General features: G+C 44.0%; 1 protein-coding gene across 3 annotated transcripts in view; it reads left to right on the top strand.

Moving 5' to 3' along the window:
- Positions 1–23,749, top strand: part of FERMT3 (FERM domain containing kindlin 3) — a 36,423-nt gene that overhangs the window by 748 nt on the left and 11,926 nt on the right. For 2 of the 3 annotated variants that reach the window (XM_077287609.1, XM_077287610.1), the window contains exons 2-7: positions 4,881–5,056; positions 7,023–7,256; positions 7,334–7,459; positions 11,350–11,521; positions 15,162–15,264; positions 16,171–16,278. In XM_077287609.1, coding sequence (XP_077143724.1) covers positions 4,897–5,056; positions 7,023–7,256; positions 7,334–7,459; positions 11,350–11,521; positions 15,162–15,264; positions 16,171–16,278 — 903 coding nt within the window. In that variant the 5' untranslated portion in view covers positions 4,881–4,896. The remainder of the gene's footprint in view (positions 1–4,880; positions 5,057–7,022; positions 7,257–7,333; positions 7,460–11,349; positions 11,522–15,161; positions 15,265–16,170; positions 16,279–23,749) is intronic. The other variant, XM_077287608.1, reaches the window with a different exon arrangement.

Here is a 23,749-nt window from a genome sequence, read left to right as displayed (position 1 = left end):
AGAGCTTCATGACACACACGTCTACAGAAGTTCACATCAAAGACACTTCCTATGGCAGCAGATCAGATACAGTATATCTCTCTCCATTTTTACTCGACATTTCTTATAGCAGAACTCGATGATATCTCCGTCCATATGGCTTGAAATGTATTTGACTAAATTGATCCTTTTTCCACTTTTGTAATCATTCAAAATAACCCTCCGGCGGGGCATATAAGGGGGAGATGTATCAGAATTAGCAAAGGAAAAGTGGAATGTTTCTTCATGACAACAAATCTTACATTTTTAAAAAATAAAAAATGAAATCTGCTCTATTACATTGGGCAACTACGACATTTTTCTTTTACATCAATTATGACAAAACTTCCCCAATTTCAATCCTAGCACCACAAACACTACATCAATCTGACACTATATCGATGACACTATAACAATGTAAAATAATTAAAAAATATCCAATCACTTAATCATCCAGTCCCCTGTGCTGGGAAGTAGTTGCTGCCTGACCACGAGAGATAATACAGAAGTGCTGGTTGTGTGTAATTGTTTCGGTGGTGTCAACTAGAGGTTATAGGTGGCACCTCATACCAGGGAACGGCCCAAAATGCATTTAGTAGTCTCTGCCTTGCATGAGCGACTCTTACACTTTTTTTTTGCAAAAAAAAAATAAATTTATGCTATTATGTAACTTTACACTATAAATGACCAAGAAACCTCTTATTAAACGCTAGTATTCCTGTGCTAATTTTTGCACGGTTGTCTGCAAACAGTGGAACGCTGGTGTTAGGAAACAGAATTTCCTGTGAAAGGTGTGGTCGCGTGCATGCGTACGACCATATAGAATATTAATCAGTCGCAGCGTCGGGTTGAATACTCACTTCTGACCTGTACAGTTGTCAGATGGTCGCCGGCCATTGCAGAATTCACAATATATTTCCAGGTTTGGAAAACGTACCTTTCTTCTGATTAAAGATGCTTCCTGTTCCTGTTAACATCTCTACAAACATAGAGGATGTACAGTATATCACAAAAGTTAGCACACCCCTTGCATTTTTGTCAATATTTTATTATATATTTTCATGGGACAACACTGAAGATCTGACACTTTGATACACTGTAAAGTAGTCAGTGTACATCTTGGATAAGAGTGTACATTTGGTGTGCCCTCTAAATAACTCAACACACAACCATTAATGTCTAAAGCACTGGCAACAAAAGTGAGTACACCCCTAAGTGAAAATGGCCAAATAGTGCCCAATTATCCATTTTCCCACCCCAGTGTCATGTGACTCGTTAGTGTTACAAGGTCTCAGGAGTGAATGGGAGCAGGTAGTGTAAATTTGGTCCTATTGCTCTCACACTCTCTCATACTGGCACCTCATGGCAAAGCACTATTTGAGGATTTGAAAAAAAAAAAGAATTGTTGCTCTACATAAAGATTGGCGAGGCTATAAGAAAATTCCCAGCATCATTACACTGAGCTGCAGCACGGTGGCCTAGAGCAAACAGCGGTGTAACAAGACAGGTTCCACTCAGACCTGGCCTCTCCATGGTCGACCAAAGGAGTTGAGTGCACAAGCTCAGCGTCATATCCAGAGGTTGTCTTTCCAAAATAGATCTACGAGTGCTGCATTTCTGCAGAGGTTGCAGGGGTGGGTGGTCCACCTGTCGGTGCTCAGACCATAGGTCGCACACTGCATCAAATTGGTCTGCATGGCTGTCGTCCCAGAAGGAAGCCTCTCCTAAAGATGAAAGCTCGCCAACAAGAAAGCCTGCAAACAGTTTGCTGAAAACAAGCAGAAGAAGGACATGGATAGCTAGAACCATGTCCTGTGGTCTGAGGAGACCAAGATAAACATATTTGGTTCAGATGGTGTCAGGGGTTTGTGTCAGCAACCAGGTGAGAAGTACACAGATAAGTGTGTGTGATGGCAACCAGGTGAGGAGTACAAAGACAAGTGTGTGTGAAGGCAACCAGGTGAGGAGTACAAAGACAAGTGTGTGTGATGCAACCAGGTGAGGAGTACAAATACAAGTGTGTGTGACGGCAACCAGGTGAGGAGTACAAAGACAAGTGTGTGTGACACAACCAGGTGAGGAGTACAAAGACAAGTGTGTCTTGCCTACAGTCAAGCATAGTGGTAGGATTGTCATGGATTGGGGCTGCATGAGTGCTGCCAGCTGTGGGGAGCTACAGTTGATTGAGAGCACCATGAATGCCAACATGCCAACTTTACTGAGGGTAAAGGTGCTGGACTGGCCAAGCATGTCTCCAGACCTAAACCCTATTGAGCATCTGTGAGACATCTTCAAACAGAAGGTGGCAAGGTCTCTAATATCCACCAGCTCCATGATGTCGTCATGGAGGAGAGAAGAGGACTTTAGTGGTAACCTGTGAATCTCTAGTGAACTCCATGCCCAAATAGTTAAAGCAGTGTTTGAAAGTAATGGTGGCCACACAAAATATATTTGGGCACAATTTGGTCATTGTCACTTAGGGGTGTACTCACTTTTGTTGTCAGCGGTTTATACATTAATGGCTGTGTGTTGAGTTATTTAGAAGTCACATCAAATTTACACTGTTACATAAACTATACGATTACTTTACATTGTATCAAAGTGTCAGATCTTCAGTGTTGTCCCGTGAAAAGATATAACAAAATATTTACAAAAATGTGAGAGGTGTACTCACTTTTGTGATACACTCTATATGGCAGTTTTTATGCGTCATATATATGATTACTGGATCAATGTAAGGCCGGCGTCACACTAGCGAGTTTTACGGACGTATGAGAGGTGCAGAAAATACGGATTGCATATGGTACAATGATTCTCTATGTCCCAGCTCCTATCTGCCGTATTTTACTGATCCGTATTATACGGTCTTGTACGGCCGTAGAAAATCGCAGCATGCTGCGTTTGTCACCGTATTGCGCAAAAAAAATTGCCAATGAAAGTCTATGGGGCGAGAAAAATACGGATTCCACACGGACCAGCAGTGTGACCTGCAAGAAATACGCAGCGGTGTTCTATAGAAAAGCCGGTAATTCAATTGCCGGCTTTTTCTTTCTCCTTCACAAACCCGACATGATATGAGACATGGTTTACATACAGTAAACCATCTCATATCCCTTTTTTTTTTTTTTTGCATATTCCACACTACTAATGTTAGTAGTGTGTATGTGCAAAATTTGGGCGCTGTAGCTTGTAAAATAAAGGGTTGAATCGCGGAAAAAATTGGCGTGGGCTCCCGCGCAATTTTCTCCACCAGAGTGGTAAAGCCAGTGACTGAGGGCAGATATTAATAGCCTAGAGAGGGTCCATGGTTATTGGCCCCCCCTGGCTAAATACATCTGCCCCCAGCCACCCCAGAAAAGGCACATCTGGAAGATGCGCCTATTCTGGCACTTGGCCACTCTCTTCCCACTCCCTGTAGCGGTGGGATATGGGGTAATAAAGGGTTAATGTCACCTTGCTATTGTAAGGTGACATTAAGCCAGATTAATAATGGAGAGGCGTCAATTATGACACCTATCCATTATTAATCCAATAGTACGAAATGGTTAATAAAACACACATTATTTAAAAGTATTTTAATGAAATAAAGACACAGGGTGTTGTAATATTTTATTATACTGGTAATCCAGCAAGGTGACATTAACCCTTCATTACCCCATATCCCACCACTACACGGGAGTGGGATGAGAGTGGCCAAGTTGCCAGGGGGGGCCAATAACCATGGACCCTCTCCTGGCTATTAATATCTGCCCTCAGTCACTGGCTTTACCACTCTGGCAGAGAAAATTGCGCGGGAGCCCACGCCAATTTTTTCTGCCATTTAACCCTTTATTTTAGCAGCTACAGCGCCCAAATTTTGCACATACACACTACTAACATTAGTAGTGTGGAATATGCAAAAAAAAAGGGATATGAGATGGTTTACTGTATGTAAACCATGTCTCATATCATGTCGGGTTTCGGAAGGAGAAATGAAAAGCCGGCAATTGAATTACCGGCTTTTCACTAACACCGCTGCGTATTTCTCGCAAGTCACACTGCTGGTCCGTGTGGAATCCGTATTTTTCTCGCCCCCATAGTTTTTCATTGGCGATTTTTTTTTGCGCAATACGGTGACAAACGCAGCATGCTGCGATTTTCTACGGCTGTACAAGACCGTATATTACGGATGCGTAATATACGGCAGATATGAGCTGGGACATAGGGAATAATTGGGCTGTGTGTTATGCGTATTTTACGGACGTAGTTTATGCGCTCATACGTCCGTAAAACTCGCTAGTTTGAGGCCGGCCTAATAGTGTTTTTTCATGTGACAGGTTCGTGCAGACGACTGTAAAAATTGGACGAGTGCCATCTGTTGTTTTGATGGCTAACACTCATCCCCATGTTATTGTATGGCGCCGCGCACAAGTCCGATTTTTGTCCTCGGATCGAGTTACGAATCGCAGCATGCATCCGATTATCAGATCGCACTCACTCATTCATGTCTATGGGTCCACGGAATAAAATCGGATGGCATCCAAGTGCGGTCCAATTTTCACGGACAGAAGATAGAGAAACTTTTTGGTTTGTTTGTTTCTCATCCGAGAAAAGCTGATGAAACTTTGACCAAACTCTGATAATAAAAAACTGACAAAGTCTTATGAAACTCTGATGATAAAAAAACACTGATGAAGCTCGCACCGATTTTCTGGTATGAGAAAACCACTGATGTGTGAATGAGGACTTACGGACACCACTTTGAGTTTGGAAGATATGGTTGTGAGCCAAGGGCATACCCCAAAAATAATTACTTTCACAAATTCTATAAATGAATATCGTAAAGCAAATGACTTATGCAGACATATTTTATCTCCTTGGAGGGCAGGTGGACTGGAAATGGCTGGAATTCAGACGGCCAGCGGAGAATATATAGATTCCTCCTGGGAGCTGAAGGTCTATGTGGAGGACCTAGGAGAAGATGCGGAGCCGATAACGCTCCGAGTGACTGGGGAACAACACATTGGGGGAGTCATGTTACAACTGGTGGAAAAAATAGGTAATTTTAACTTTAGCCCAAAACTTTACTAATATCTGAAGCTTCTTTGTTACCACTGTCACATTTCACAGGTCCACTTTTGTGGTATCCGTTCAGTGTTCCTGCAGTGTAATCTTCTTATACCATGCTTCTGTGTGGTTCTTACTTCTTCCTATCGCTGTCATGGCCTGACACTTTAAGAAACCAAAATAACTTATGCGATGGGAAAGAGGAAGATGAGTTTTGCAGGAAAGCACCAAAGAGGAGCCGCCGCCTAAACGTCATTACTTTACCAAATCTTTCCCATAGAGAGAATGCAAAACTCTTATATAAGAGCGCAATAATAAAATATAGTACCAGCTCAATGGCAGTACACAGGGGTGATCACATAAGTCCTAGGTGGATCATACACACCTCTGTAGGAAATGTAGAGCCATGCACTAATTCTGAGCTTACTGGTTTATTGTCCTCCCCTATAGGATAGTCTACATGTTCTTGCCTTGTAGAGTCCAGAGTATAAGTCTTCCTCTTTGCAGTCCTTAGTTATTTAGAGGGAATGTGTCATTAAACAAAATAGTTTATTGTTTAAATCCGATGTTTTTTATGTTAAAAGGATATTCCGGATACAGAAAACTGCTGCAATTTTTTGTGTAAAAAAATTAAAAATATATATGGTGCTTTACTCACCATTCCCAAGTCCAGTTTTGAGTGTCTGCTTCTGCTGCCTGTTATTTGATGCAGCACTAACATCACGTCAACAGCGCTGCAGCTAATCAGTGAGCTCAGTGGCTCGTGTCATCAACTCTGGCAGAGCGTTAAGCTCAGTTACTGACTGCAGCGCTGTTGACATGAGATCAAACCTTGAGATAATAAAAGACATTGGGAGCTGCAGTGGAATCTCAGTGCTGGAACCTGGAAGAGTGAGTAAAGCCATTTTTATAAAACAAAGTACCCCAAGGAGGAGAGGTTTTGCAAAACTGGAAACCCCCCATAAATGTAATAAAAAAAACTAGTAATATTTTTTATTATTCACAATCACAGTCTTTATCACAATCTGTATTAAAAAATGGAAATCTTGCAATTTTCACACTGACCATTAGGTGTTACTTTTTTAGACTCGAACTTCTGATTCCTTCAAGAAATACACATTAACAGCAATAGTCTTAACTCAGAACCTTTCTTTTGTATTGAAGCATCTAATAAGTGTGTGCAAAGGTTATTGTGAAGGCAGGGGGAAGAGGTCAACTGTGATATCTCTATTGTGATTAGTGGATCCTGTGTTATCAGCTGTGTATGGAGGCATTACCTATCATTGTAATCCTGCCTGTGAGGACAATGAGACTTCTGAAAAGTCTTCTGTACAGAACAGGAAGTATGAGTTTGAAAATAGCCCCAGTGGCCAGTATGAAACTTGCAAGGTATATATACTGTGTATATGCAGTATATATGTTTGTTTGATTTTTAAATACAGAATGTGGTATGTAAAAAAAAAAAAAAAAGCTAATTTATTAAATTAACTTTTAACATTACATTTAACACAAGACTGGATTTAATCAATGCTTCATTTTCTGATAATACATTCCCTTATCGCTCTTAACATGTATGTTAGCTACTTACTTATGGTCCCCGTGAAATAAAAATTCTGTATTATTATTTTTTTCTTAGTTGCTCTGTTTCTTTTTTATTCTTCCTGGAAATGTATGAATAAATTGACAAATATATGTTACCTTCTTCAATCAGTGCAGATATTGCATACAGATGCATCCTTTTACGAAGCTGAATGGTAACGCCCAGTTGTGAGTTTATAAATACATTTTGAGGGAATGGGTACAATGCAAAAGTTGTAATAATATATGGTCCAGGATTTTTTTTTTTCATGGAGAATGTGACTATTTGTTACCAAACATAAAAGTCAGCATTTATTTGTTTTTATTCTATTCTGATTAATTAATTTAATATTTTATTTTTTTTTGCATTTATAATGTAGGTATTAGCAAAGACTGGTCTGATCACGCTCTATGGTGGAAGCAGAAGCGTCAGTGGTTGCTAAAAACTAACTGGGCATTGGACAAATATGGCATTCTGGCAGATGCCCTCCTCATTTTTATGCCACAACACAAGCCGGTAATCCTCTCTTTGCCCAACCAGCGCTCACTTAGGATCAGAGTTTGTTTCTCTGGCACAACATTTAGCGCCTGCACCGAGGTCTGTAAGATCCTGGGTAAGTGTCTGTTACCATTCAGTACATCACTAATCCCCTGGGACATGCACAACATTCATTTTATTTCTCTTTTCCAGGCATCAGACATCCGGAAGAACTTTCTTTCTTGAAAGCACCTGAAGAACGAGAGAAAAAGAAAAAAAAAGAGAAGGATCCGGTGACGCAAGAAATCTTCGACATCACCTCCCTTCAGCCCACAGTTGGTAATGATCCTTATCCAATATATAACCCCCTTTTACTGTAGTGGTGATAAATGTATGATTGCTGGGGGAAGTTCTGACATTTGGGCTTCCCTCTGACCCCAAAAATGTGATTGAAGAAGTTGCATGAATGCAATAGCATAGCATGGCAAGTATTGCACCCCCTAACACAGTAATAATGCTCTGAGTGGTCCCTTATAACAAGTAATGCCCACCTTTAGAAAGTATTAATGTCACCTTAAAAAGTAATGATGCCACGTAAAAAAGTAATAATGCCACCTTTGTGCCACCCTGCACAACAAAATAGATTTTGCTAACGTGATGTGAGTGACTGAGACTTTTTCTCAATTGAAAAAAGAGAAGGCGGTGATGTCATTGAATCATCTGGCGCAGAAGGCTGATGCTTTGGAAAACGCAGGCCTACAGGATGGAGAGTGGTGGTGCAGAGAGCATTGGGAGAGTAGTGGTGGAGAGAGCCTGTGGAGAGTGATGGTGGAGAAAGCTTGTGGAGAGTGATGGTGCAGAGAGCCTGTGGAAAGTGGTGGTACAGAGAGCCTGTGGAGAGTAGTGGTGCAGAGAGCCTGTGGAGAGTGATGGTGCAGAGAGCCTGTGGAAAGTGGTGGTACAGAGAGCCTGTGGAGAGTGGTGGTGCAGAGAGCCTGTGGAGAGTGGTGGTGCAGAGAGCCTGTGGGGAGTGGTGGTACAGAGATCCTGTGGAGAGTGGTGGTGCAGAGATCATGTGGAGAGTGGGGATGCAGAGAGGCTGTGGAGAGTGGGGATGCAGAGATCCTGTGGAGAGTGGTGGTGCAGAGAGCTTGTGAAGAGTGGTGGTGCAGAGAGCCTGTGGAGAGTGGTGGTGCAGAGAGCATGTGGAGAGTGGTGGTGTAGAGAGCCTGTGGAGAGTGGTGGTGCAGAGAGCCTGTGGAGAGTGGGGATGCAGAGAGCCTGTGGAGAGTGGTGGTGCAGAGAGCTTGTGGAGAGTGCTGGTGAAGAGAACCTGTGGAGAGTGGTGATGCAGAGAGCCTGTGGAGAGTGGTGGTGCAGAGAGCCTGTGGAGAGTGGGGATGCAGAGAGCCTGTGGAGTGGTGGTGCAGAGAGCTTGTGGAGTGCTGGTGAAGAGAACCTGTGGAGAGTGGTGGTGGTGGTGCAGAGCCTGTGGAGAGTGATGGTGCAGAGAGCCTGTGGAGAGTGGGGATGCAGAGAGCCTGTGGAGAGTGGTGGTGCAGAGAGTCTGTGGAGAGTGGGGATGCAGAGAACCTGTGGAGAGTGGTGGTGCAGAGAGTCTGTGGAGAGTGGTGGTGCAGAGAGACTGTGGAGAATGGGGATGCAGAGAACCTATGGAGAGTGGGGATGCAGAGAGTCTGTGGAGAGTGGTGGTGCAGAGAGCCTGTGGAGAGTGGGGATGCAGAGAACCTATGGAGAGTGGGGATGCAGAGAGTCTGTGGAGAGTGGGGATGCAGATAGTCTGTGGAGAGTGGTGGTACAGAGAGCCTGTGGAGAGTGATGGTGCAGAAAGCCTGTGGAGAGTGGGGATGCAGAGAGCCTGTGGAGAGTGGTGGTGCAGAGAATCTGTGGAGAGTGGTGGTGCAGAGAGACTGTGGAGAGTGGTGGTGCAGAGAGCCTGTGGAGAGTGGTGGTGCAGAGAGACTGTGGAGAGTGGTGGTGCAGAGCCTGTGGAGAGTGATGATGCAGAGAGCCTGTGGAGACTGGTGATGCAGAGAGCTTGTGGAGAGCGGGGATGCAGAGAGCCTGTGGAGAGTGGTGGTGGAGAGACTGTGGGAGTGGTGGTGCAGAGACTGTGGAGAGTGGGGATGCAGAGAGACTGTGTAAAGTTATTGGTGCAGAGAGACTTTGGAGAGTGGTGGTTCAGAGAGCCTGTGGAGCGTGGGGATGCAGAGAGACTGTGGAGAGTGGTGGTGCAGAGAGACTGTGGAGAGTGGTGGTGCAGGGAGACTGTGGAGAGTGGTGATGCAGAGAGCTTGTGGAGAGTGGTAGTGCAGAGACTGTGGAGAGTGGTGGTGCAGAGAGCCTGTGGAGAGTGGGGATGCAGAGAGACTGTGTAGAGTTGTTGGTGCAGAGAGACTTTGCAGAGTGGTGGTTCAGAGAGCCTGTGGAGAGTGGGGATGCAGAGAGACTGTGGAGAGTGGTGGTGCAGAAAGACTGTGGAGAGTGGTTGTGCAGAGAGCCTGAGAAACAGATTATTGTGTCTGTAATTATCATCCTGTTACAGGTCTCAGTCGGTGAGGCTAATGTGTTCATAGCAGAATTAGGCCGGGGTCACACCAAGCGTAGTAAAATACGGTCCATATTTTACATGCGTAATACGCAGAAATTATCCCAAAATAGTGATACACATGTCATCCGTAGGCAGGGTGTGGCAGCGTATTTTGCACATGTAAACCTCCGTATGTAATCCGTATGGCATCCGTACAGCAAGATTTTCTCGCCGGCTTGCAAAACGGACATACAATGGATCCATGGGCTGAAATATTCATGAAAACATATATACAGTATATATATATATATATATATATATATATATATATATATATATATATATATATATCAGTGAGACACACATATATAGCCTCTCTCTTCCCACTCCCCTGTAGCGGTGGGATATGGGGTAATAAAGGGTTAATGTCACCTTGCTATTGTAAGGTGACATTAAGCCAGGTTAATAATGGAAAGGTGTCAATAAGACACCTATCAATTATTAATCCAATAGTAGTAAATGGTTAATAAAACACACACACATTATGAAAAAAGTATTTTAATGAAATAAAGACACATGGTGTTGTAATAGTTTATTATACTCTCAATCCAATTGAAGACCCTTGTCACCTGAAACAAAGTTAAAATAAAAAATCAACAATATCCCATATCTTCCGTCATTCAGTCTTGTCCCACGCTGTAAATCCATCTGAAGGGGTTAAATAATTTTACAGCCAGGAGCCTGCTAATGCAGCTGTGCTCCTGACTGAAAAATCTGAGGATTGAATGGAAAGCAGGGGAACGTAGCTACCTAGACCTGCTGGTATAACCTCATATGAACTCGAGCGTGGGAATTTTTCTGAATATTTTCTCCAGCTCGAGTTCATATGAGGTTATGCGCAGCACTGCAAGTCTAGGTAGCTACATTCCCAGATTTTTCAGTTTTTCCGCGATTTTACCCTTTATTTTAACAGCTAGAGCCCCAAAATTTTGCACACACACTACTAACATTAGTAGTGAGGAATATGAAAAAAAAAGGGATATGAGATGGTTTACTATATGTAATCCATGTCTCATATCCTGTCGGGTTTGGGAAGGAGATAGGAAAAGCCGGCAATTGAATTACTGGCTTTATGCTATCTAGCGCTGTATGAAATATACATATATATGTGTGTGTCTCACTGACAAACGCAGCATGCTGCGATTTTCTACGCCCGTAAAATACGGCTGAGAAATATACGGCAGAACGGAGCTGCCCCATAGAGAATCATTGGTCCGTGTGCAATGCGTAGTTTTTGCGCCTCTCATACGTCCGTAAAACTCGCTAGTGTGACCCAGGCCTAATGGTCTGCAGACATGTATCACTTACAATCTCAGTGATTTATTGTAGTTTTACAATGTGTTGCCTATCTGTGATTTTTTTAAGAAGCTGTTCAGAGAAACATAAAAAATCAAGTTGGCGACCCTGTCCTCCACTTGTCTTCATCTCTTGCAGCGCCCATGCCTTACTTCTTCTCCATTCTACCCTCATCCTCTGACTACACAACCTTATTGCCACTATTATGGCCATTTTCTCGCATTATAATCAACTCTCGTTGACTTCTCCTTTTTCTTTTCTTATGATCCTTCTACGGTTTCTTTAATCCTTCTTATCCGACTTCTTCCTACTTCTCCCACAGCCAGAGAAGGACAGGTACAGTTTGGTGGAGTTCCACCTCACTTTATTGGTTCTCCTGAAGGACAGGATTGTTACAAAGCCTTATCCGTCTGCCAAACCGGACTGACTCCTGAAGACATACAGAAGAGATACAAGCCCACTTCCGTGACTGATAAAACTGCAGTACATGCCAGGTATGAATTGTCCCCCAGGCTAATTTGGGTTATTTTCCTTTGCTTTTTAAATAGTGCTGCATTCTGTGTTGATTTCTAGGGCTATCTATGAAATCTATCGCCCAGCCATGGCTTGTGTGAATAACCATAAGAAATCATTGGAACTTAGGCCGGCGTCACACTCAGCGTAAGACAATACGGTCCGTTTTTTACGGCCGTAATACGGAGAAATGTTCCCAAAATATTGATCCGTAGTCAGGGTGTGTCAGCATATTTTGTGCATGGCATCCTCCGTATGTAATCCGTATGGCATCCGTACTGCGATATTTTCTCGCAGGCTTGCAAAACCGACATCTAATGGATTTATGTGCTCAAATGTTCGGGAAAACATATATACAGTGTAATATATATATATATATATATATATATATATATATATATATATATATGTCATTGAGACACATATATATATATTCTGTATTTAGATTTAATTCGGCGCGATATCTGTGAAAAGCCGGTAATTCAATTGCCGGCTTTTCATTTCTCCTTCACAAACCCGACATGATATGAGACATGGTTTACATACAGTAAACCATCTCATATCCCCCTTTTTTTTGCATATTCCACACTACTAATGTTAGTAGTGTGTATGTGCAAAATTTGGGCGCTGTAGCTTGTAAAATAAAGGGTTAAATGGCGGAAAAAAATTGGCGTGGGCTCCCGCGCAATTTTCTCCGCCAGAGTGGTAAAGCCAGTGACTGAGGGCAGATATTAATAGCCAGGAGAGGGTCCATGGTTATTGGCCCCCCTGGCTACAAACATCTGCCCCCAGCCACCCCAGAAAAGGCACATCTGGAAGATGCGCCTATTCTGGCACTTGGCCACTCTCTTCCCACTCCCCTGTAGCGGTGGGATATGGGGTAATGAAGGGTTAATGCCACCTTGCTCGTGCTTGTAAGCCCCGGCGAATGAAGGAAATGTAGGTCAATGACCTATAGTTACCTTCAGTCGCGGTGAGGCGCCCCCTGCAGGTTGTCCTCATATGAGCTAGAGCGTGGGAAAAAGTTCCCAGGCTGCAGTTCATGAGGACATCCAGCAGAGGGCGCCTCACCGCGACTGAAGGTAACTATAGGTCATTGACCTACATTTCCTTCATTCGCCGGGGCTTACAAGCACGAGCACAGCTGCATTAGCAGGGCTCCTGCTTGTAAAATATTTTAACCCCTTCAGATGGATTACCTCGTGGGACGTGACGGTTCATCAGAGGGTATGTATATTGTGGGTTTATTATTTTGCCAAGCGAGGGTCTTGAGATGGATTGAGAGAGCAATAAAATACTAAAACAACCTGTGTGTTTATTTCATTAAATTATTTTTTAATAATGTGTGTGTTTTTTTAACCCTTTCAGACAATTGGATTAATAATGGATAGGTGACATAATTGACGCCTCTCCATTATTAATCTGGCTTAATGTCACCTTACAATAGCAAGGTGGCATTAACCCTTCATTACCCCATATCCCACCGCTACACGGGAGTGGGAAGAGAGTGGCCAAGTGCCAGAATAGGCGCATCTTCCAGATGTGCCTTTTCTGGGGTGGCTGGGGGCAGATGTTTGTAGCCAGGGGGGGCCAATAACCATGGACCCTCTCCTGGCTATTAATATCTGCCCTCAGTCACTGGCTTTACCACTCTGGCGGAGAAAATTGCGCGGGAGCCCACGCCAATTTTTTCCGCGATTTAACCCTTTATTTTAGCAGCTACAGCGCCCAAATTTTGCACATACAAACTACTAACATTAGTAGTGTGGAATATGCAAAAAAAAAGGGGATATGAGATGGTTTACTGTATGTAAACCATGACTCATATCCTGTCGGGTTTGTGAAGGAGAAATGAAAAGCCGGCAATTGAATTACCGGCTTTTCACTAACACCGCTGCGTATTTCTCGCAAGTCACACTGCTGGTCCGTGTGGAATCCGTATTTTTCTCGCCCCCATAGACTTTCATTGGCGTTTTTTTGCGCAATACGCTGACAAACGCAGCATGCTGCGATTTTGTACGGCCGTAGAAAGCCGTATAATACTGAACCGTAATATACGGCTGATAGGAGCAGCCCCATTGAGAATAATTGTGCCGTTTGTTTGGCGAGTTTTACGGACGTATTTTCTGCGCTCTTACGTTCGTAAAACTCGCTAGTGTGACGCTGGCCTTAGAAGGACACTTTAATGAGCATTGGTTCTCACACACCAGGAGATGACTTATAGGGGTATTCCCATCTCCAGGATCTTATCCCAGTATGTAATAGGTGTAATAATAATAATATTATCAAATACCTCCAATTAGAAATGTAGTATAGTTCTTCTGATTTTCTATGTCACTTACCCCATGTTCAGGCATTGCGGGACCTTAGGTATCCATGGTTATATCCACTGATAAAGTGACAGTTAGCTAGCTGCTAGTGGTTGTGACCATGGATACCTAAGGTTCTGCAATGCCTACACATGAGGAAAGAGACATAGCAAATCAGAAGAACTATACTACATTTCTAATTGGAGGTATTTGATAATATTATTATTACACCTAGTACATATTGGGATAGGATCTTGGAGATGGCAATACCCCTTTAAGCACTGGATATACAAAAAATATGTTATAAGGTAAATGAGTCAGACTGAATGATGATGATCCTCAAATGCCTAACAATCACAAAAAAATCTTTAACCCATTAGTTTCACTGGATCATAATTTCCTATGTTGTAATTAAATATGTTAGTTACAACATATAACATATTAGCTACATAGGCAGCATGGTGGCTCAGTGGTTAGCACTGTTGCTTTGCAGCACTGGGGTCCTGGGTTCAAATCCCACCAAGGACAACATCTGCAAAGAGATTGTGGGTTTCCTTAACACCTGTTTGTATTCAAGGTACTGTTGCGTTCACTTACTTTCATGTATTAGCACAGACCTTCACTTCTTTGTGTAAATTCCTCCTTTTCTGTAGCCTGTTTTCTACCCTCCCTGAGACTGTACATGCTTCCTTCCCTCGCTCCATTCTTGTGATCTTTTTAGACCTCATTCCTGCTATCTCTTCAGACGGATTTTTTTTTATTGTTCATTAGTTTCCTAAAAGCAAGTTGTGCAACTTTGTAAATAGTCTTCATTAAAAACGTAGTACGTTTTTGCTGCTGCAGTGTCTGTAAATCCTTTATCTAGCTCAGTACTTTTGTTATACATCGATCTGTCACAGATCCTGCTAAGTTCTGAGTCCTTTCTGCTCACCTCTCCCTACTCTGTGTCAGACACTGCAGCAGCAAAAACATACTACGTTTTTCATGAAGACTATTTACAAAGTTGCACAACTTGGATTTAAGAAACTAATGAACAATAAAAAAAATTCTGTATGAATGTGAACATAGCCTTTAATGACTAAAATGAAAAAGAAGCTGTAATGGCTGTTCTGAGGACGCTATCTGACGGAACCAAAAATATTCCATGATTTCCAATTTTCAGCCTATCCAGCAGATAGGTGACCACCTCTTAGCTGTGGAATAAATTAACTCATCGAGAACCATAACAATGTTCTACTGCTCCAGTTATCTATCTATAGAACCCCATATACTTTGCAGCTTCATTTAAGGTTTTCTCATCTTCTCTACGTAGGTGGCTCGATTCCTCCAAGTCTCTCATGCAGCAAGGAGTCCAGGAAGGGGACAGACTATGGCTTCAGTTTAAATATTACACTTTTCATGACTTAGAGCCAAAGGTACAAAGAGACAATATAACGTAATTCTGTAATAATGTTATCCAAAAGAATGGAGATGACACGGTTCTATGCAGAAAAGACAATAAGGTCTCATTCAGACGGTCCTTCTTATTCTCCTATGTGAAAAAATTGATCAGATTTTCATCCATTTTTGGTCCTTATTATCTGTTTTTTTAATATGTAAAAAGAAAAAAATTTCAATATTCTCCTGTGAAAATCAGACACCACTTGGATGACCCCCGAACGTCATTTCTGTGTTTTCTGACCACTGATTTGAATGGACACATTTGATCCAAGACTAGAAATCAATAAATGGATGTCTCTGATTATTTTTTTTTTTAGGACACTCATTCATCATTGCTATTTCTTCCGTTTTCTTGGGTAATTTTCCCTTATTTTGTGGCTTTTGCATTAGCGCCTTATCCTCTAATAATTTGCAGTTTTTTTAAGTTGTTCTTTTTTCGATTTTTTTTTCCTTTGACTACTTTGCCTATCCAGACATTTAACCCAGATTCATGAAATGCGACTTTTACCAAATGTCACTTTTTTTTTTGGCACAATTCACTTCCCGTCTGGGGTAAAGTTTCCATTGGAATTTTTAGTTTGGTGCCTTTTAAGACAAAAGTGCGACTTTTTAGATGATTTGTGACTTTTTTTGCGCTAACAAGTCATAAAAAAACGGTAAAAGACAAAAACCAAGAACGTTTTTGATCTTGCGCCAAATATGTGAGTCATTTGCGCCACTTTGTAGAATTTGGTGCAAAGAAGCGTGACCTCAATCGATTGCAAATGATGAATTGTTTCTTCCGTCTGAAAACGTGAGCATCCTTGTAAATCAAAGAACACATATAAAAAACCTATGTCTGAATGAGGCCCAAAGCGGAGACTAATGATTTCTAATCTCAGATGGATGCCGTACGGATTAATCTGCTGTTTGAACAAGCGCGGTGGGCGGTTCTTTTAGAGGAAGCAGAGTGCACAGAAGAGGAGATGATGACGTTTGCTGCTCTGCAGGTATAAGATATTTAGTGATCACTTTTTTTCGATAAACAAAATATGTTATGTGTTGCCATGTGACACAGAGAATCCAACTTAATCCAGGATTAGGAATCAGCACCGCAGCTGTGGTTGTCTTTTTGTAGAAACAGCGCCGCACCTGTCTACTGGTTGTGTCTGGTATTGCAGCCTGATAATGCAAATGTGGATGAGCTTTATTATCAGACTAGAGAAACTACACAGTCTTCAGTCTTTTCCTTCAATGGTCACAAAAGCTTTGCTTAAATCTATAGTATGTGAAAATATAAGAAACTTTGTAATATATCTTTATCAGAGAAATAAGCTTCTTTATCCACCTATGAGCCACCTCTTCTCTTCTCCCATGCTTAGTGAACTTACCATTCAATAAGAAAAACATCTAAATGTTGTCTTGATCAAAACACGGTGAAGTGTCTATGGTGGACGGAGGAGTAAGGAGCACTGAGCACAACCCGACACCAGGCAGACACAGGCACGGCATGTCTAGCTTTTTTCAAATGTATTTCACTGCAGTGCTGGATTCACAGCCACACAGCTCAGTGCTGCAGGATAATATCCTTCCTGCTGCTGCTTTTGTCTGTGTGCTATAGAGAATAATGATCATGAATCCATCTCTCTGTGTGTGCTGCGTATAGGAGGCATCATAGAGCTTGCATCCACACAGCTAGAGCATGCTATAGCTTTCAGCACATGTATTTCACGGCAGTTCTTGATTCACAGCCACACAGCTCAATGCTGCAGTATAATATCCTCCATGCAGCTGCTGCTGCTTTTGTCTCTGTCCTACAGAGAATGAAGATCGGGAATGCAACTCTCTGCTTGTGCTATGCATATAAGATATCACAGCAGCTTGTGTCCACAAAGGCAGGGCATGCAATAGCTCTTTAGCAGATGTATTTCACTGCAGTGCTGGATTCACAACTACACAGCTCAGTACTACTGAATAATATCATCCATGCAGCTTCTATAGGAGATATCACAGAAGCTTGTGTCCACACAGGCAGGGCATGCAATAGCTCTTAGCAAATCTACTTTACTGCAGTGCTGGATTCACAACAACACAGCTCAGTGTTACTGAATAATATCCTGTCTGTCTACTATAGAAAATGACGATCAGAAATCTCTTTGTGTGTGCTGTGTATAGGAGACAGCATAGCAGCTTGTCTCCACCCAGCAGCTCAGAGACTATTGAAAATTAGAAATAGACTCTGCATAGGAAAAAAATTGTAAAACATGTAGCATACAAGTCATACAGTGGTCAGAAATACAGTTATACGCATGACAGCCTACTATGAGACCAAAAGTGAAAATGGGGATGATCCGTCACGAGTGGCCATCTGACCCTGCAGACCCTCTCCAGGCCCAGTGTTCTGGTCAAACTTCCTGCAATAGTTACCCCCTCAGTGTATGATTGCAGGGGTAGCATCTGATTTGTATCTTTTTGCAGCTGTTCTGTGATATCATTCTATTCTTTAATATTCTGTACAGCTCGATGGCTGCAGTTTACTTTATTATTCAAAACGCTGAATAGGTTTCTCGTTCTATTCCTCCCAAGGTAGTAATAGGACATTCATTAACTGCAAATGTTCCTCTTTATACTTCACATTCTACATAACTGCCATTGTGCCCTTGGGAGTTAAGGATGCAATTTTCTACGGGTAATTAAGTCATCTTTCATTAAGGTTTCCAAATCATCCTTACGATATAAGTGCTCATCGCCAAGCTAATAAAAATTATCTGAAGACGAGAAAGTAAATTGAATTTAGGTAGGTAAAAAATGGAATACAGAGTAGACGGTGGCTTTTTGGGGGGAATGGTAAGGCTACTTTCACACTAGCGTTGTGCACTGCACGTTGCTATGCGTCGTTTTGTAGAAAAAACGCATCCTGCAAAAGTGCTTGCAGGATGCGTTTTTTCTCCATTGACTTGCATTAGCGACGCATTGCCACACGTCGCAACCATTGTGCGACGGTTGCGTCGGACCGTCGCCACCAAAAAACGTTGCTTGTAACGTTTTTTGGTGCGTCGTGCCCGTCTTTTCCGCTGGAACTCCGCCCCCGCCTCCCCGCACCTCACAATGGGGCAGCGGATGCGCTGAAAAACAACATCCACTGCCCCGTTGTGCGGCGCTTCCACAGTATGCGTCGGTGCGCCGCAACGTCGCATTGCGACATGCAGTGCACGACACTAATGTGAAAGTAGCCTTAAATCTACCTGAAACACAGCACACAACTGTTGTGCCGTAACGCTGTACCATAATGCTTTTCCGTAACGTTGTGCCGCAACTATGTGCCGCAACGATGTACCATAATGTTGTGTTGTAACGCTGTGCCGTAATGTTGTGCCGTAACGCTGTACCATTAGGCCCCTCCGCGAATTAGTTCTTTAGTTCTTGTTTATTTGTAGTTTGGCAGCAAAACCTGAATCTTCTACAGTTTCGGCCATAATGCCACAATATTTTAGCATCTATTTTACGGCCCCAGTGAAAGTACAATATATGGGCTCATTCAGTCCAACAGTTCATCATAATGCGCAATTCCACCCGCTTTGGAGGTGGTAGTCACCCCCTGACTTCTTTGGCCCCAAGTGGCTGCACAGGCTGCACCTTGGTATGTCCGCCCCTGGATCCCCGCTCAGGTCAGCCCCTTCTACTTTCCCAGTGAGCATTAGGAACCTGTACAGAGGACTTGCACGCCAGGCTAGAGAAAATATCGGAGAGTCCTTGTTCCCGTTTCAGGCACAGAAAGGAAGGAGTTGATCAAAGACCTGGGTACAGATGATTTTACATTTGGATGAAAAATGGAAGATATAGTTTGTACTTCTGTGTTGCATCCAAATTTCATCCATTTTTCTCCTATCCATTGTTAATGGATAAGTAAAAGCTCAACAGTCAACTTCCTTTTGGTTTTAAAATGTGGAAAAATCTGGCTGCAACACGGAGACAAAACGGGTGACACACGAGAGAAAAACGGTCTGTTGTACACGGATATAAAAGTAGACACCGATGTGTGAATGGAGCCTCATGAGGACAGCCTCACATGTGAGAAAAAACTACAGATTATTTTGATCTGAGTGTGGTCCAAGTGCCATCCGTTTTTCTCGTGAAAACCATAGATAGCGCTTGTATACACAAAACAGATGTCTGAATGAGGCCCAAGGGTATGTGCACACGTCAGGATTTCTTGCAGAAATTTCCTGAAGAAAACCGGAAATTTTCTGCAAGAAATCCGCATATTTTTTTTTTCGTTTTTTTTCGCGTTTTTTTAGCATTTTGCAAGTGAAAGTAGCTTGCAGAATGCTAAAGTTTTCCAAGCGATCTGTAGCATCGCTTGGAAAACTGACTGACAGGTTGGTCACACTTGTCAAACATAGTGTTTGACAAGTGTGACCAACTTTTTACTATAGATGCTGCCTATGCAGCATCAATAGTAAAAGATAGAATGTTTAAAAATAATAAAAAAAATTAAAAAAATGGTTATACTCACCTGCAGACAGCCGATCTCCTCAGCGGTGTCCGTTCCTATAGATGGTGTGTGTGTGCAGGACCTTCGATGACGTCGCGGTCACGTGAGCGGTCACATGAGCGGTCACGCAGTGGCGTAGGAAGGGGGGTGCGGGGGGTGCGGGCCGCCCCGGGCGGCACAATGCGGGGGTGAGGTCGTCAGTCTGGCGTATCTAGGGGGGGGGGGGGGGCAGCCGGGGCATGCGCCCCGGCCGGGCGCAGCCGGCAGGGGGGCGCAGTCGGGCCGCCTAAAGCGGCGGTCCGCAGTGTCCCCCCCCGGCGGCTGCATTCTGCCGCCCCCGCACTGGGAGTCAGCTGTTCGCTGTGCCGACTGTCAAGCTGACAGCCGGCACAGAGAAGCTGCGGCGCGCCGGCTCCCAGTGTTCAATTGTACTGCATCTGAGATGCGAGTACAATTGAAGCTCTGACTGCCGGGTCAGAGCGACGCCAGCAACGTGATCAGGTCATGTGATCACGCTGCTGACGTCACTCACCTGCGCGGCAGAAGCAGAGCAGGAGACACAGAGCGGTGCTAAGTGCTCCAGTGGAGCTGAAGACACCGAAGGTGCAGGGGGGGATTTACTGTGAGTGGGGATGGGGGGGGGGATATATTGTGGGGGGATTTACTGTGAGTGGGGATGGGGGGGATATATTGTGGGGGGGATTTTATGTGAGTGGGGATGGGGGGCATATATTGTGGGGGGATTTACTGTGAGTGGGAATGGGGGGGATTTTATGTGAGTGGGGATGGGGGGCATATATTGTGGGGGGATTTACTGTGAGTGGGAATGGGGGGGATATATTGTGGGGGGATTTACTGTGAGTGGGGATGGGGGGATTTACTGTGAGTGGGGATGGGGGGCATATATTGTGGGGGGGATTTAATGTGAGTGGGGATGGGGGATATATTGTGGGGGGATTTAATGTGAGTGGGGATGGTGGGATATATTATTGGATGGGGGATATTTAATATGGGTGGAGATGGGATTTATTGTGGGGGGAGATTTAATGTGAGTAGGGAGGGGGGATTTATTGTGGGGGGGATTTAATGTGAGTAGGGAGGGGGGATTTATTGTTGGGGGGAGATTTAATATGAGTGGAGATGGGGGGATTTATTGTAGGGGGAGATTTAATGTGAGTGGAGATGGGGGTATTTATTGTGTGTGGGGAGAATTGGAGTGGAGATGGGGGATTGAATGTGTGTGGGAGGAGATTTGTCATGGGGATGGGGGGATTTAATGTGTCGGGGAGATCTAAGGACACAAAATGAAGAGCAAAGGGGGAGATGGGGGGGCATATATGAGGAAACAGTATGGGGGGATGGGTGCAGACAGTTTGGGGTCAAACGGGGGAATGTATGCGGACACAGTATGAGTAGCGATGTGAAAAACTTATGTGGACAGAGTACGGGGAGTGAGGGTGTTGGGATGTGTGCATGCGTAGCATGGGGGACAGTGTAAGGGCACAGCCAGGAGGGGACAGGATACCAAGGAGGGGGAGTGTGATGAGAGAGTACAGTTTAAATACTGGGCCCTATAGGGGGGACTCAGTGTGAGAGGACAGTGTGAAGAGGGGTCCGGTATAGAAAGGGGAGGTCAGTGTGAAGAGCATGTACCATAAGAGGGACAGTGTGGGGGTCATATTTTATGCAGACAATATAGTGAGGGTCAATTTTTTATTCAGGAGCAATATAATGACACTTGTATCTTTAAGGGCGTCATGTGGAGATTTTCTGCAAAAGAGCGGAGAAGATGGAAGTCTGCAGAGACGGCTGTGGATGAGAAAACTCATCATGGGGTCTGGACAAGATGAAGAAAAGAAGGAGAACGACTCCAGAGACGACATCATCTATAAGGTACCTGGATGTAAAGGTTATGTGTGATACTGACTAACTCATGTTTTTATTTATGTTAGGAGCATTAAAGGGGATGTCCAGGTTTGTGATGAGTCTGCAGTCATTCTTTGTGACTGCAGACTTCTGAATTCTCCCAGTGCGCCCTGCACACTGTCAGGATTCTCTCGTGCCGGCGATTTACATACATGCAGTCACGTGCTGACTAGACATGTGTGGCCTCACTCAATGAAAACGAACTGAGCGAGGCCGGGCACGTCTAGTCGGAATGTGGTCAGAAGTATACAAATCACATACTTGTGCTGACATGACCGTCCACCGGCAAGGGAGAATCCTAAAAGTATGCAGTGCATTCGATGTGAGAATTCAGAAGCTGCGATGTCAGGATTCAGCTCTGCAGGTTCCAGTAGTCGACACATGGACACTTCACTCATATGCGGCTTTCATACTCATGGTCCTGTAACATCAAGCTTCTCTTCTGCTTCTCTCAGTTTTTACTGAACATTGGGAGCTTAAGGGAGAGGAGCTCGTCGGTACATGACTAAGGCTACTTTCACACTAGCGTCGGGAAAGACCCGTCTGTCATGATCTCAATGGCAAGAGAACATAGCATGAGCATATATAGGAACTAGCTCTTGGAAGATGGGAACTAAGCTGACCATGAACTAAACCTAACGCACAACTAGCAGTGGCCGGGTAGCATGCCTACGTTGGTTCTAGATGCCCAGCCCAGCCGGAGGACTAAATAAAGCTAGCAGAGGAAAATATTAGTCCTAGCTCACCTCTAGAGAAATACCCCGAAAGGAGACAGAGGCCCCCCACATGTATTGGCGGTGAGTTGAGATGAAATAACAAACGTAGTATGAAAATAGGTTTAGCAAATTTGAGGTCCACTTACTACATAGCAGAAGACAGAAAGGACACTTTCATGGTCAGCTGAAAACCCTATCAAAAAACACCATCCAGAAATTACTTTAAAACTCTGGCATTAACTCATAACACCAGAGTGGCAATTCCCGTTCACAAGAGCTTTCCAGACACAGTAACGAAACTACAGCTGTGAACTGGAACAAAATGCAAAAACAAACATGGACAAGAGTCCAACTTATCTAGTAGTTGTCTAGGAGCAGGAACAAGCACAGAGAGGCTTCTGATAACATTGTTGACCGGCAAGCAACTAACAGAGCAGCAAGGTTATATAGCGACTCCCACATCTTGATGGGAACAGGTGAACAGAGAAGATGAAGACACCAGTTCAATTCCACCAGTAGCCACCGGGGGAGCCCAGAATCCAAATTCACAACACCCGTCGCTGTGCGTCGGGCCGACGTTCCCGACGCTAGCGTGGTCTCCGCCGCACAACGGGGGCAGCGGATGTATTTTTCCAACGCATCCGCTGCCCCATTGTGAGGTGCGGGGAGGTGGGGGCGGAGTTCCGGCCGCGCATGCGCGGTCGGAAAAAGCGGACCATCGTGAGCAAAAAACGTTACATGTAACGTTTTTTTTCTCACGACGGTCCGCTACCACACGCCCAAGCGTCGCAAAACGGACGCGACGTTTGGCAATGCGTCGCAAATGCGTCGCTAATGTTAGTCTATGACGAAAAAACGTATCCAGCAAGAACTTTTGCTGGATGCGTATTTTCGGCAAAACGACGCATTTGCGACGTATTGCAGTTAACGCTAGTGTGAAAGTAGCCTAAGTGTGCAAATCGCATACATTCTGGGGGGGGGGGCGCCAAACTCGGGAACAGCCCCGGGCGGCAAAAGCTCTAGCTACGCCCCTGCGGTCACGCGACCAATCGCAGGTCCTTCACAGAAACCAGCTATAGGAACGGAAGCCGCGACATGCACCGGAGAGGCGGGAAGACTGCGGGGGCCATCGAAGGTGAGTATATGACTATTTTTTATTTTAATTCTTTTTTTGTTTACCAATTATATGGTGCCCAGTCCGTGGAGGAGAGTCTCCTCTCCTCCACCCTGGGTACCAACCGCACATGATCTGCTTACTTCCCGCATGGTGGGCATAGCCACATGCGGAAAGTAAGCAGATCAATGCACTCCTAGTTGTGCGGAATCCCCGCAATTCCGCAAATT

This window comes from Ranitomeya variabilis, chromosome 2, assembly GCF_051348905.1.
Source record: "Ranitomeya variabilis isolate aRanVar5 chromosome 2, aRanVar5.hap1, whole genome shotgun sequence".
Taxonomy (NCBI): domain Eukaryota; kingdom Metazoa; phylum Chordata; class Amphibia; order Anura; family Dendrobatidae; genus Ranitomeya; species Ranitomeya variabilis.
The sequence above is the reverse complement of the archived record's forward strand: the minus strand, read 5'-3'. Positions and strand labels throughout refer to the sequence as shown.